The sequence below is a fragment of the Glycine max genome, chromosome 6, assembly GCF_000004515.6.
Source record: "Glycine max cultivar Williams 82 chromosome 6, Glycine_max_v4.0, whole genome shotgun sequence".
Classification (NCBI taxonomy): Eukaryota; Viridiplantae; Streptophyta; class Magnoliopsida; order Fabales; family Fabaceae; genus Glycine; species Glycine max.
Window position 1 is genome coordinate 28,000,729 of NC_038242.2, and position 14,612 is coordinate 28,015,340.

The window sequence follows — 14,612 nt, forward strand, 5'->3', positions numbered from 1 at the left end:
TCCAAGCAAATTCGAAAGAGAGAGAAGTGCCTAAGGGGCTGAACCCTTTTCTTTTTCACTTCCTCCCCTATTTATAGCAAAATAGGGGAGATGGTTGCCGCCCAGCTCGCCCAGGCGAGCCAGGTTGCTTCCTCCAGAAGCAACAACCTTCTGGAGGAATCTTCTGGAGGGCCCAAGTGGGCCTGATTGCTATTTGCACCCCCATTTTTACTAAGTACACCCCCTTCTGCTTTTTTTTGGTGATTCTTTTTTCGTAAAGTTACGGAAACTTACGAATTTCGTAACGATACTTGTTTTCTTTCCGTAATGTTACGGAACCTTGTGGATTACATAATCATCCCCTTTTTGACTTACGGAATGTTACGGAACCTCACTAACTGTGCAACGATCCTTCCATTTGAGTTCCGGTGTGTCACGGAACCTTACAGATTGTGCATCAATATTTTCTTTTGTTTTTCGGCATGTCCCGGAATTTCACGAGTTGCCTAATGATTGGTGCCAAGCACCTCACAAGGACCAAAGAAAAGTCGCATGTCATCAAGCAAAGGTCCCCGGACGAAATTAGGGTATGACACACACTATCTATGGAGTTTGGTGATATAATTTTTCATTTTAATATTCTTGATGCTATGAAACACCCATCTGAAGATCTTTCTGTATTTCATGTTGAAATAATTGACCATATTGTTGATGAATACATGACTGATCTTCATTCTAATCTGCGTGCCTGTCACTCTTCATGCATTGAATCTGAATTTATACTTGATCATATATCTGAATTTGATGCTGAGAGTGAATTTGAATTTGATATTGATTACATGTCTAGTGATGTTTTACCTCTTGAGATTGATTTTATAGAGTTAGATAGAACTAACCATGTTTCAGGAAGTACACATACCTCTGACTTTTTTTATGAGGTACAGGCTGAGAAACCATCTCTTTCAACCACTATCCAGCCGGCCACACCAGAATTGAAGCCTCTGCCATCAAATTTAAAATATGCTTACTTGGATGATAGCAAAAGTTTTCCAGTAATTATATATGCCTCCCTTGCTGATGAGCAAGAGGAGAAGCTGTTATATGTTCTCAAGAAGCATAAGAAGGCTATAGGCTGGACCCTGGCGAACATTCCTAGTATTAGCCCATCCACATGTATGCATCGAATAAATTTAAAGGATGGAGCTAAACCAATAAGACAACCACAGAAAAGACTCAACCCGATGATTCTTGATGTAGTGAAGAAGGAGGTAACCAAGCTTTTGCAAGCTGGAATCATTTATCCTATCTCCGACAGCCAATGGGTGAGTCCCGTCCAAGTATTCCCGAAGAAAACCGGCTTCACCGTGATCAAAAATGAACCAGGTTACCAAAAAGGACCATTTTCCCTTGTCATTCATTGACCAGATGCTTGAATGCCTGGCTGGTAAATCTCACTACTGTTTCCTTGATGGTTTTTCTGGTTATATGCAAATCACAATTGCTCTTGAGGATCAGGAAAAGACCACATTCACATGCCCCTTCGGCACTTTTTCCTATAGGAGGATGCCTTTCGGCCTATGCAATGCCCCTGGTACCTTCCAGCGGTGCATGATTAGTATTTTTAGTGATTTTTTAGAAAATTGCATAGAGGTGTTTATGGATGATTTCACTGTATATGGATCCTCTTTTGATATTTGTTTGGATAGTCTGGAAAAGGTTTTGAATAGATGCACTGAAACTAACCTTGTTCTAAATTTTGAAAAATGTCATTTTATGGTTGAGCAAGGTATAGTTTTAGGCCACATTATTTCCAAAAAGGGCATTGAAGTAGATCCTGCAAAAAATTTTGTTATTTCACAATTGCCTTACCCCTCTTGCGTGCGAGAGGTGCGATCTTTTCTTGGTCATGCAGGATTCTACTGGTGCTTTATAAGAGATTTTAGCAAAGTAGCCCTTCCACTATCCAACTTGTTGCAAAAGGAGGTGGAGTTTGACTTTAATGATAAATGCAAAGAGGCTTTTGATTGCCTCAAAAGAGCACTGACTACCACCCGCATCATCCAGACACCCGACTGGACAGCCCATTTTGAGCTTATGTGTGATGCATCAAATTATGCATTGAGGGTTGTCCTTGCTCAAAAAATTGATAAATTGCCTAGGGTGATATATTATGCTTCTAGGACTTTAGATGTTGTCCTAGCGAATTATACTACTACTGAGAAAGAGCTACTAGCTATAGTTTTTGCTCTTGAAAAATTTCGTTCTTATTTCCTTGGTACTCGTATTATTGTTTATACTGACCATGCAGCTTTAAAGTACTTGTTGAAGAAGGCTGATTCAAAGCCTAGGTTGATCCGATGGATGCTCTGGCTCCAAGAGTTTGACCTGGAGATCCGTGATAGAAGCGGAGCACAAAATTTAGTTGTTGATCATTTGAGTCAGATCGAACATGTGTTTAATGAGGACTCACCCATTCGAGATGATTTCCCAGATGATCATTTATATATATTGTATAGTATTTTTTATTCTCTTTCTACTCCCTGGTTTGCTAACATTGTCAATTATTTAGTTGCTTCTGTTTTTCCTCCCTTAGAATCTAAGGCTCAAAAAGATAAAATTAAAAGTGATGCTAAGCATTTTATTTGGGATGACCCCTACTTGTGGAAATTATGCAGTGATCAGGTCATTAGACGATGCATTCCAGATCATGAGACTGACTCAGTCCTGCAGTTTTGTCATTCTTCCGCACCGGGAGGTCATCTGGGTGTTCAAAGGATAGCTCGCAAGGTGCTTGACTGTGGCTTTTATTGGCCCACCATCTTTAAAGATGCGTGGAAGATTTGTAGCATTTGTGAGCAGTGTCAGAGAGCAAGAAGTGCACTTACATGGCGACAACAAATGCCTCAGCAACCTATGCTATTTGGTGAGGTGTTTGATGTCTGGGACATAGATTTCATGGGCCATTTTCCTGTCTCTTTTGGTTATGTTTACATTCTCCTTGCAGTTGATTATGTTTCAAAATGGATGGAAGCTAAGCCCACTAGAACTAATGATGCTAAGGTTGTTGCAGATTTTGTCATATCTAATCTGTTTTGCAGGTTTGGAGTACCTAAAACAATCGTTAGTGATCAAGGAACCCATTTTTGCAACAAATCAGTGCATGCCTTGCTTAAAAAGTACGGGGTTGTACACAGGGTATCCACACCATACCACCCCAAACCAATGGACAGGCAGAAATTTCTAACAGGGAGATCAAGAGAATTTTAGAGAAGATTGTGCAGCCAAGCGGGAAAGATTGGAGTACCAGGCTTGATGATGCTCTTTGGGCACATAGGACTGCCTACAAAGCACCATAGGAATGTCTCCTTATCGGGTTGTCTTTGGAAATTGATGTGCCATCATTTTCTTCTATTTTCTAAACCCTTTTTGCACCATTTTAATTACTGATTGGTCTTAATTGTCAATTAATCAGGCAGTTTTATTATTTGGGCTCATTTAGCTAATTTGATGTTTTTAATCTAATTTCAGGAATTAATGAAACATTGGGCTTAATCCGGATTTTGGTTATGGATTTGAAGAGGGCAAATAAAGCAGTGCTTACCTTAGTTAATTTCTAATTAGGAAATTTCGCAATTTTATTTTATGTTGTTTAGTGTTTATTTCGTTTTGGGCCAGAGTATTGTAATAGGGCCCAGTGACTTTGAGTGACTCTTTTTAAATAGCAGCCTTGGTATTCGTGCAAGGCCATTTTTTTCTGTTATGCTATTTTATTATTCAGAGCTTTTGTTTTATGTTTCTACATTTTTCTGTTCTAAGGCTACTATTTTCGTTCTTAATGCAATTTTCCGTTTTCTGCTTCTAATTACAATTTCGTTCTTGCTTCTTCTTCTACTTTCATATACGTTTCTGTTTCATTTACATTTCTGTTCATTTACGTTTCTGTTCATTTACGTTTCTGCTTCATGTTTCATTTGTGTTTTCTGTTTGAATCTATGGAAGGCTAGTTTTTCTGGTGTTGTTTCCTTTTGAGAACGAAGCCCAACTCTCTTTGAGGTTTCATTTGTAATGTGGTTTCCTGGCAGTTTTCCCTTCATCAGTTATCCCAAATTCGTGAACATTAATCAGTGCACGCTTCGTGTTCGATTAATTGCCTCTAAGCCTAACTTGCGTTCATGCTTAATGGACGAAGGGCTAACTGGTGTATGTGGTGCCTAATCACGTATTGACAACCCTAAGTTGATTTTCGCTTAGTAAATTGAAATAGGGTTGGATTAAGTGGTTGACTGTTAGGGCGAATTCTCCATAACCCAGGATAAGAGAATGTCTTCTGAATCAGAGGAAACAACCCGTTTTTAATATTAGTAGTTTCATATTCCAGTTTACTTGTTCTGCTCTTTAATCACAGAACAAACAAACCCCCCCCCCAATCGTTACTATTACTGCGCAAGTATATTATGAACATTTGGTTTGTCATTGCTCATTGGGAAACAACCTAGGATCACTTCCTAGTTACTGCATTTTCATGTTTATTTGATTCGGGTACGGCCTCGATCAGAATTGCATGTCATCTTCCAATGGAGATTGAGCACAAAGCATACTGGGCAGTGAAGACCTGCAACTTCTCTATGGATCAAGCTGGTGAGGAAAGAAAGTTGCAACTGAGTGAGTTAGATGAGATCTGCCTAGAAGCGTATGAGAATGCCAAGTTCTACAAAGAAAAGACCAAGAAGTTCCATGATAGCATGATAATTAAGAAGGACTTCATGGTTGGGCAAAAAGTGTTATTGTATAATTCTAGGCTTGAACTCATGAGTGGTAAGTTCAGGTCTAAGTGGATTGGTCCTTTTGTTGTTACTAATGTTTTTCCTTATGGTACAGTTGAGATCAAAAGCGACTCCACAAACAAGAGCTTCAAGGTCAATGGACACCGACTTAAGTCATTCCTCACAAACCCTTCTTTAGTGGACGTAGTGGTGGAAGAGACTTCCTTACTCCACCTTACTCTTCCTCCACCATGACTTAGGCAGTTTTTCTTTTCCTATCTCCTTCTTTACTTTTATTACATTTGTCCGATTCTATTTGATGGTTTACTTGCTCCTAATCTTTTAATTGTGCTACATTGAGGAAAATGTGTTGTTTAAGTATGGGGGGAGTGTTCTTTGGTTTTGGTTTTGCTAGTTTTGTTAATTTTGTTAGTTGTGTTAAATTTGTTAATTTTGTTAGTTTTGTTGGGTATCTAGTTTAATATTTTAGGTCAATTCTGTTTGCATGTACAACTTTGCATGTTTTTCTTTGAATTATAGGATATGTTCAAGTAATGGGTAATTGTTTTGAAAATAAAAGTCTCTTGACATTTTGTGATTTTAAATCCTTGTTTTTCCTCTATATGTCATGATAGTTTTGAAAGCTCAAGCAATGTGTGAATGGAGTGTTCCTCGCCCTGGGGGCACCTAAAGTGAGCTTGCAGCTGATCCCGGTTAGCCTTTAGCTTTTTGAGCTCTTCCTCATGGCATCGCTCCATCTCCGCAATGTAGTTTTGGGGTTGTTGGAAAGTATCAATATCCGTCATAGTTCCTGGGGGAGGATTAGAGCTGTTGGATCAAGTGGCCTCAGAATAATTAAGAATGGGGGGGGGGTTGAATTAATTATTCCTAAACCTTTACTAATTAAAAAATTACTCTTCTAAGGCTTTTACTTATGTTGTTAAGAGAATATGGAGTAGAAGAGAAACTTAACAGAAAGTAAAAGCGGAAATTAAATGCACAGCGGAAAGTAAAAGAGTAGGGAAGAAGGAAACAAACACACAAGAGTTTTTATGCTGGCTCGACAACAAGCCGTGCCTACATCCAGTCCCCAAGCAACCTGCGGTCCTTGAGATTTCTTTCAACCTTGTAAAAATCCTTTTACAAGCAAAGATCCACAAGGGATGTACCCTCCCTTGTTCTCTTTGAAACCCTAGTGGATGTACCCTCCACTAGAACTGATCCACAAGAGATGTACCCTCTCTTGTTCTCAGTCAAATCCAAGTAGATGTACCCTCTACTTGTACCACAAAGGATGTACCCTCCAATGTGTTAAGACAAAGATCTCAGGCTGTTAAACCTTTGATACTTTGTGAATGGGGATACAAAAGAATTCTCAAGCGATTAGTCCTTTGAACACTTTTGTATAAGGGAATGGGAAGAATCAAAAGAATTCTCAGACTATGTCGTTTTGAATTCTTTGACAAGGGAGAAGGGAGACACAAAAGAATTCAGGCGGTTAGTCCTTCGGTCTTTTGGAAAAGGGAGAAGAGAGACACAAAAAGAATTCAGGCGGCTAGTCCTTGGCAAATTCTTTTTGGCAAAGGGAGAAGAGATGAAAAGATGAATAGCACAAGTTTTCAAGGTTTGGAAAACCAAAAAACTTCAGAAAGCTTTTGGTACAAAGAAGAAGTTCAAAGAGATTCAAGGCTTGCAAAGGATTGTATGAGATTGATTGAAAAAGTATTCAAGATTGTTGAAATGCAAACCAAAGCCTTGCTTTTATAGACTCTTCATGTTTGGTCAAGACAACCATTTAGAAGAGTTGTAGCTTTTAGAAAAACTTAAAACCAATTTGAAAAAGTCAAAAACCTTTTGAAGAGTTACATCTTTTGATTTTTTCAGAAACAGTCACTGGTAATCGATTACCAAATCAGTGTAATCGATTACACAAGGCTTTTATGTGAATGGATGTGACTCTTCATATTTGAATTTGAATTTCAACGTTCAAAGGCACTGGTAATCGATTACCAAAACATTATAATCGATTACAGCTTTTTGAAATTAATTAGAACGTTGTAAATTCAGTTTAAAAACTTTTTCAAATCCATTTTGCTACTGGTAATCGATTACAATAATCTGGTAATCGATTACCAGAGAGTAAAACCTCTTTGGTAAACATGTTTTGAGAAAAATCCATGTGCTACTCAGTTTTTGAAAAAACCTTTTCATACTTATCTTGATTAAGCTTTTTCTTTATTCTTGAATAGCCTTTTCTTGATTCTTGAATCATGAGTCTTGAACCTTGATCTCTTGAATCTTGATTCTTGATTCTTGAATTCAACTTTCCTCTTGAATCTTGAAATGTTTTTTATTCTATCTTGAACATCTTGAACTCATTCTTTGATTGACCTTTGAGCTTTTTGTCATCACCTTTGTCATCATCTTTTGTTATCATCTTTGTTATCATCAAAACATCTTTGAATCACTCTTGATTCACCATGAAGCTTTGCTTCTACAAGAGCCTTCGAAAGGCGTCTCGCATCTAAGGCTAGACTGAGTGCTAACCATGGTTGAAAAAGGAGATGCTGCAGGGTAAGTACATGAGTTAGGAGAGTATGAATGAGTATGTATATGCATATGTGAGTAGGCGTGAGCATGTGTGTATGTGTGTCAAGGGAGTACGAGGGAACCTACTACTTATAGTATGGAGAGGGAGTTGTGGGTCCTTGTTGACAGGGACTATTATGATTACGTAACAACCCTTGCAGATAATTACCGGCTTGTAGATAATAGCTAGTAGATAAAGATGACATATAGATATTATTAAAGATAACATGCAGCTTAGAGATAAAAGCTAATGGGTAATTGTTATAGATAATGTGTAGCTTTATAGATAATTGATTATCTATCAAGAAATAATGAGATGATAATATATTTGAATAATTAAATGATTAAAGATAACCTGTTCGTTGAGAGCTCAACTGCTAAGGACAGGGCGTCCGTGCTCCTGCACCAGGATTGACATGGAAGATTGACGTGTGTCTCGGAGCGCCATGTAACATGACATGTGTATTTTATGGACTCTGGACAATATAATTGATTAAGCAGGATACCTACGTATTGTAAATCCCTTAATAATGTCTTTGATTCAATTTCTACAAATAAAAAAAGAGATCCTATATATAAATGTAAAAATTTACACATCTTAATTATGTGTCTAAATTAGTGATGAAAACTTAATTAACTACCAAATTCACGTTCATTCATAAATGGAATTGAAGCATGTACAACATATAAAATACAAATTTTCCTTTATTCATTTGGTAAGATGTCGATTGGCATCCAATGCAACCGAAGTTGACACTCATTGTTCCTTACCTTACCAAGTTCGCCACTTGTCACTCATTAGTGATATCCATAATTTTAATTGCAACTCTCTCTGTTCACGATTTCAGTTCCTCCACGTTTACTTTAGTTCATCACACACACTGTCTTTCTCTCGATCTCTAACCCCTCTTTTAATATATTTTTGTTCCTGTTGTATATTATAGTAGAGTATATTATTTTATAAAATTTTATCAATTTTGAGAGATTGAATTATAAAAGTTATAAACTTAAAAGATTAAAATTATATCTTTGGATTAAATATGTTTTTATTTCTTCAAATTTAAGAGCCTATTTTTTTAGTCATTTAAATTTAAATTTATATTTTTTAGTCCTTAAATTCACAAAATATTTTTGTAAATCCCTTTTATATAAAAAATTATTACAAATTGTACATCCAAATCACAAAAAATCAGTTAGTAGGAAACCAAAAAGTATTTCACAAATTTAAAAGACAATATATATATATATATATATATATATATATATATATATATATATATGTGCAAATTTTACTTTGAGAAACTAAAAAAGAAAAATTTCCAAATCTAAAGGACAAAAACATAATTAAACATATATTATTTTATTATATATAAGAATAAAAAAATATTTTTTTATTAAAAACTATACTTAGTTTTTTTTTTAAAATCCTTAATATTTAAAATAATCATAAACTTACTAATCCGAATATTGGATACATATAATTTCCGTTAATTAGAGAGAAAACTTTGCCGACATTTTATAGTTAAATTACTTAAATAAAAATTAAAGCAGCGCTTTATGACTCTCATATAGGAGTATGTATATATAGATGTGGATCTTAAACTGTAATTTAATTATCTTCACCAACCACTTTTGAATTTAGCCCTTTACAACAAGTTAACCATCGTGTAATTATTCGAAGTTAGTACATAATAATGGCAAATAATAGAATCCGACTGATCGTCAACTTCATCATCAATCCTTCTCTTCCATGTATTATATTACATGTGCAAACTGGTCCCCAACAAATTGAACTTGCAAGGATATAAATTATAGATAGTAACGCTTTATCCCTAGTGTTTGGCTAGTAAATTAGAGGATTAGCTAGTTTGTCATGGTTAATTTCTTGTGCCTGAGAGGAATTATATGGTCATATCAGATCATAACGGAACGGAACAGGTTCAGTACATATTTACCATGTGGTAGCATGGCCTCCTGCTTTTACAAATTGATCTACATCATAATAAACTCATATTCCTTAATTATAAATGTTACATGTATATGTGGAGTGGTATGACTTTTGTTTACTAATTAACAAAAAAATAATTAAACTTTCTAATAGAAGTTCGAAAATGTTTTTAGGTATGGACTAGATGCAGGGGCCGTACCAGAATAACATAGAAGGGGACGAAAAATTATAACAAATTAAAAACTGTAGTATTCAGTATTTTGTAAGGTAAAGAGAAAGCACCATAAAAGTAAAAAATTGTTATACAAAAATTTAAAAAACAGATAAGGAGTAGTATGTATGATTTCATGGGGTGCAGGCTTTGCCTTTAGTGCTTAAGGATCAATCAATTTAACGGTAATATTTTATTCGAATAAAAAAATATTGTTATATATAAACAATAAATTAAGTTGTATTTTGAATATTTAATATAATTATATATTCATGATTTGAAATATATATATATATATATATATATATATATATATATATATATTATTAAATTAGAACAATATTATAATAGTTATCCATGCGCTCAGGTGGAAGATGTTCGAAAATGTTTGATATTCTACTAATTTGAACTTTGTTTTAATCAAGTCTGAATTTTTAAAACAAATATATGTAATTATGCTTGTTTTACAAGGAATTGAGTAATTCAAACGTGTCAACATAGTTAGACCAAACATTAGAGAACATGACATGGTAGCTAGCTAGGAAGGGAATTGGATTCCGGTGTGACTGCACAGGAATTCAAACACCAGCATTTATTGAAGGGTTAATTACTTTTTGAAGGAGAGGATTTAGGTGAGACCATGTTTTGAATGTAGGAAGAGAAAAAGCCTTTTAGATGGTCCCAACTCTTTTGATTAAACTCACCTGCCTCCTCTTGTTTTTCTCCCATTATATATTTTTGGCATCATACTTTTGTACCTGTCAACACTGAATTCAAAATCACTTTCCACCGTATTCTCTCTCTCAGTATGGTGCAAACAAGGAAGTTCAGAGGTGTCAGACAGCGCCATTGGGGTTCATGGGTATCAGAAATTCGCCACCCACTTCTGTAATAAGCTCTTCCAAACCTTTTTTTTTTCATGTTTTTTTTTATCCGTATAAATTTAATACAGAATCATGAGATTTACAATATTTATACATACTTTCTTCAACCAAGTTAAATATCTTGATTGTCATATTCTGATGTGTTTATCTCGTGTTTTAGTGTACACAACAAACACCATCATGTAATCTGAATATATGTTTAGTAGCTATACTACTATCTTTTAATAATTGTCTTTCTTACCAGCGTTTACAAATTAACATTTTTTTTATTCTTTTCACTGTCATTGATTTTCTAAGTAAATTCCCACTTGACTACTTTAGTCTTTGGTATTGTACTTACCATTCACGGTCTTAATTTTACAAAATTCTGATTTTGTCGGTACTTTTTTTTTAAAGAAAAAGTATATACTAGAGACGCTAATTTTTCAAAGAGTATATTCTAATTTTACAAAAGAGTGAGAAGCTAACATTTCTCTCTTATAAAATATCAATATTCTCCTTATTCATAGATATATAATGTAAAAATGTAGTGAAAAAAATAAATTATATAATGTTTTCTTTTAATAAAACCAAATAGTAAGTTAGAATTTTTTTAAATAAAGCTTATTCGGCAAAAAAATGGTAGTGAATGTTGATTTTTAATTTAATTTCAAAACATTTAAACACAATTTTAAACAAAAAAGGTAGTTCTAGACTTCTAGTTTTATTATTTCAAAGACAAGTCATTTGTTGTTTTTTTTTTTTTTGAAAGATCTATAACAATTGTTATTTTCAAGATTATTATTATTATTCTTGTCACCCTTATTAGACTATTATAATTATCACTATCATGATTATATCATCATTTTCACTGCCAACATCACTATATTTATCATCCTCATACTACCACCTTATCGGCACCAACTTCCACGGTTACCATACAGGTTTAAATAAGAAAGTAGAAACTAATTTGCGTGATTAATTAAAATGAAGATTTTGTACTAAAGTTGAAAAATTAAAGCCACAAAAATTTGAAACAAATTAAAATATAAATAGAAGTGTTGATAAGGGCTTATGTATAAGAGTTTTTTCAAAACTAAATACATTAGTGTCCATTTCATAGAGTCAAATGAAATTGAAAATAAATCGAGCTAGATAAAAATTTTGAATTAAAATACAGTTATAAAAGTGTGATTTCTAGCTCATCTTACCGTTAATTTCATTCACTTTTTTCTCTTTTTAAGTGCAAACGAATGGACCATAAAGTAAATAGCACTCTTTGTCTCTCGGATTAAGGTAATAGTTTATTCCAATATTTTCAACTTGAATAATATTTCACTCGCTGCATGAAACAGCAAGAGGAGGGTGTGGCTAGGCACGTTCGAAACTGCAGAAGAAGCAGCACGAGCCTACGACCAAGCTGCGATATTGATGAGCGGGCGAAACGCAAAAACCAACTTCCCAATAGTCCAAACCCCAGAGGGTGACCCAAAGACAACGCTAACACCAACCGATCACGAAACCCCATCGTCGTCCATGACCACCTCGAAGGAACTGGAAGAGATTCTTCACGCCAAGCTCAGAAAGTGCGGGAAGCTTCCGTCCCCTTCCATGACCTGCCTGAGGCTCGACCCCGAGAATTCCCACATCGGAGTGTGGCAGAAGCGCGCCGGCCAGCATTCCGACTCCAACTGGGTCATGATGGTTCCTCCCCTCGGAAAGAAGGGTGGTGCCAACGAAGGAGGTACTGGAGATGGTTCTTGTTCTAATAATCCCTCTTCGTTCTCTAAGTGCGATCCTGCCCCGCAAGTGGTGAGACAGGAGCTTCTAAGGACAGAGATGGACGAGGAAGAGAGAATTGCGCTACAAATGATAGAAGAACTCCTCGGCAGGAACTGCCCCATCACTAGCCCTTCTTTCAACAACTTATATTAAGGGGAAGGGTATTTGAAGAAGGTTAATTTTATTCATTTTCTTTAAGGATCTCTATAGAGAATGTATGCAAGTAACATTCTCATTCTAACACTTTATTATTATTATTATTATTATTATTATTATTATTATTATTATTATTATTGGCTCAATTTTATTAAAAATCATAAATTTTAATAGGTTTCACTTTTAAACCTGGGAAAGACTTGTTGACTGAAGTGAAATTTATTAAAATTTGTAATATTTAGTAAATTTTAGCCGATAACAAAACAAAAACGTGTTAGAAAAAGAATGTTAGAGATAATATTGTTAGCATTTCTCTCACTTATATCATGCGGTTTTTTCATGAGTTAGTGCTCACCTAAGAAGGGCATGCTATGCTAGGTTGCGTAATAAGTAGAAACAGTATGACTTATGGTCTTTTCTTCTTGCTTTGTGGTTTTAGTCTTGTTACACTCGATTTATGTACTTCAATTTTACACTCTCTTTTATAGGATAAAAAGAGAGGATGTAATCATGGAAAGGAAAGTGACTTTTTGTTTGTCTTCTCCTTTTCCTTAAAAGAGATGTGTAAAAAGAAAAGTATAGAAAATCAAGGTGTGTACGAATAACCTTACATTTAAACTATTATATAATAAATTCTCTGATATTTGATATGATCAATTTGCGTTACCGGGCCACTATTTTTACATTATATGTAAATTAAGATGTACTGTATATATAAATAACCCAAACGGTAGGTTGACCCAATTAGGGTTAATTAATAGTCCTCATGCAAGTCAAGTGGTGGAGGAGATTTGATCTAATCCTGTTATTCAAATTTTCATATGACAATGTAATTTGAAAGTGAAAATAGTTAACTAGAGATCGATCAATAGATCAGAAACATGGTTTGAATTAAAATTATAAGATATCTTAATTAATTTTTATTTTTCTCAATATTATTAGTGGTGAAGATGGTCTGGATTACTAATTCTACCAATAAGTGGTAATTGGTTGAATCGCAGTCGCTTAAAACAAATTATTCATTCATATGTAATAGATTCTTGAAAATGAGTTATGTGTGAGAATATTTTTTTTATTACCTTTTAATACATATGAGAATGCATATTTTTATCTCCATATTTCTAATAATTTAACAATAAGATTTTGTGAAACAAAGGTCACTTATTTATTTTAATATATGATTAAATGTTACTCTAAGTTTTAATATATAGTTAAATGCTAATCTAACTTTTCAATTTTTCTCTCCTATAAAAATTCAAGATAAATATGTCCCCATTAATATTAATTAAGGGGAAATTTAGAAAAAATATTACTGTTAAAGATATTCGGTGTGGAGGACCGCATCTTAAAAGGAATTGCTCACAGCTTCCGCAGACACAGGAGAACCGTTGTTATGTTTGAGGCAAGGTGGGCTACTATGCTCGAGAATGTAGGGTGACCGGGAGACCGACGGTAACCGCCAATTCCAACACCGTCAATCGTGAACCCGCTAATTCCACCAGGAGCGGTAATGTTAGCAACAACAACAACACTAGTGGTGGAAGACCAAAAGTACCCTCTCGGATATTTGCTATGAGTGGTTCAGAAGCGGCTGCCTCCGACGATTCGATACGGGGTAAGTGTTTGATTGTTGATAAACTACTAGATGTACTTTATGATTCAGGTGCTACACATTCTTTCATATCTCATGCATGTGTGGAGAGGTGTTTGACATGTCAAAAGGCTAAGGTTGAGCACCAGCGACCATCAGGAGAATTGAAGCCATTGGAAATTCCGGAGTGGAAATGGGAGAGCATATCTATGGATTTTGTATCTAGCTTACCCATGACTAGTCGTGGACATGATGTTGTGTAGGTCATAGTAGATCGACTCACCAAATCTGCTCATTTTATTCCAGTGAATATGAAGTATAAAATGGAGAAGCTAGTGGAGTTGTATATCAAAGAAGTAGTAAGGTTGCATGGAATTCCTTCCAGTATTGTATCCGACAGGGATCCGAGGTTCACTTCGCGATTTTGGGCAAGTCTACATGAAGCATTGGGGACAAAGCTGAAGCTTAGTTCAGCTTATCATCCTCAAACAGATGGTCAGACTGAACGACCCATTCAGACTCTAGAAGATCTACTTCGGGCGTGTATTATAGAGCAACAAGGTAGCTGGATGGATTGTTTGCCATTGATTGAATTTACTTACAACAACAGCTACCAAGCCAGTATTGGTATGGCTCCTTTTGAGGCTCTATATGGACGAAAGTGCAAAACTCCTATTTGTTGATATGATGATGGAGAAGCAGTACTTCTCGGACCTGAAATGCTACAACA

At 35.1% G+C, this 14,612-nt stretch overlaps 1 protein-coding gene across 1 annotated transcript; it reads left to right on the plus strand.

The window, feature by feature from the left end:
- The first annotated feature begins 10,186 nt into the window (after positions 1 to 10,186).
- LOC100819868 (ethylene-responsive transcription factor WIN1) lies at positions 10,187 to 13,071 on the plus strand. Its single transcript, XM_006582031.4, has 2 exons — positions 10,187 to 10,378; positions 11,709 to 13,071. The coding sequence occupies exons 1-2, from the start codon at positions 10,299 to 10,301 to the stop codon at positions 12,286 to 12,288; spliced, it is 660 nt and encodes a 219-aa protein (XP_006582094.1). The 5' UTR covers positions 10,187 to 10,298; the 3' UTR covers positions 12,289 to 13,071.
- The last annotated feature ends 1,541 nt before the right edge of the window (positions 13,072 to 14,612 follow it).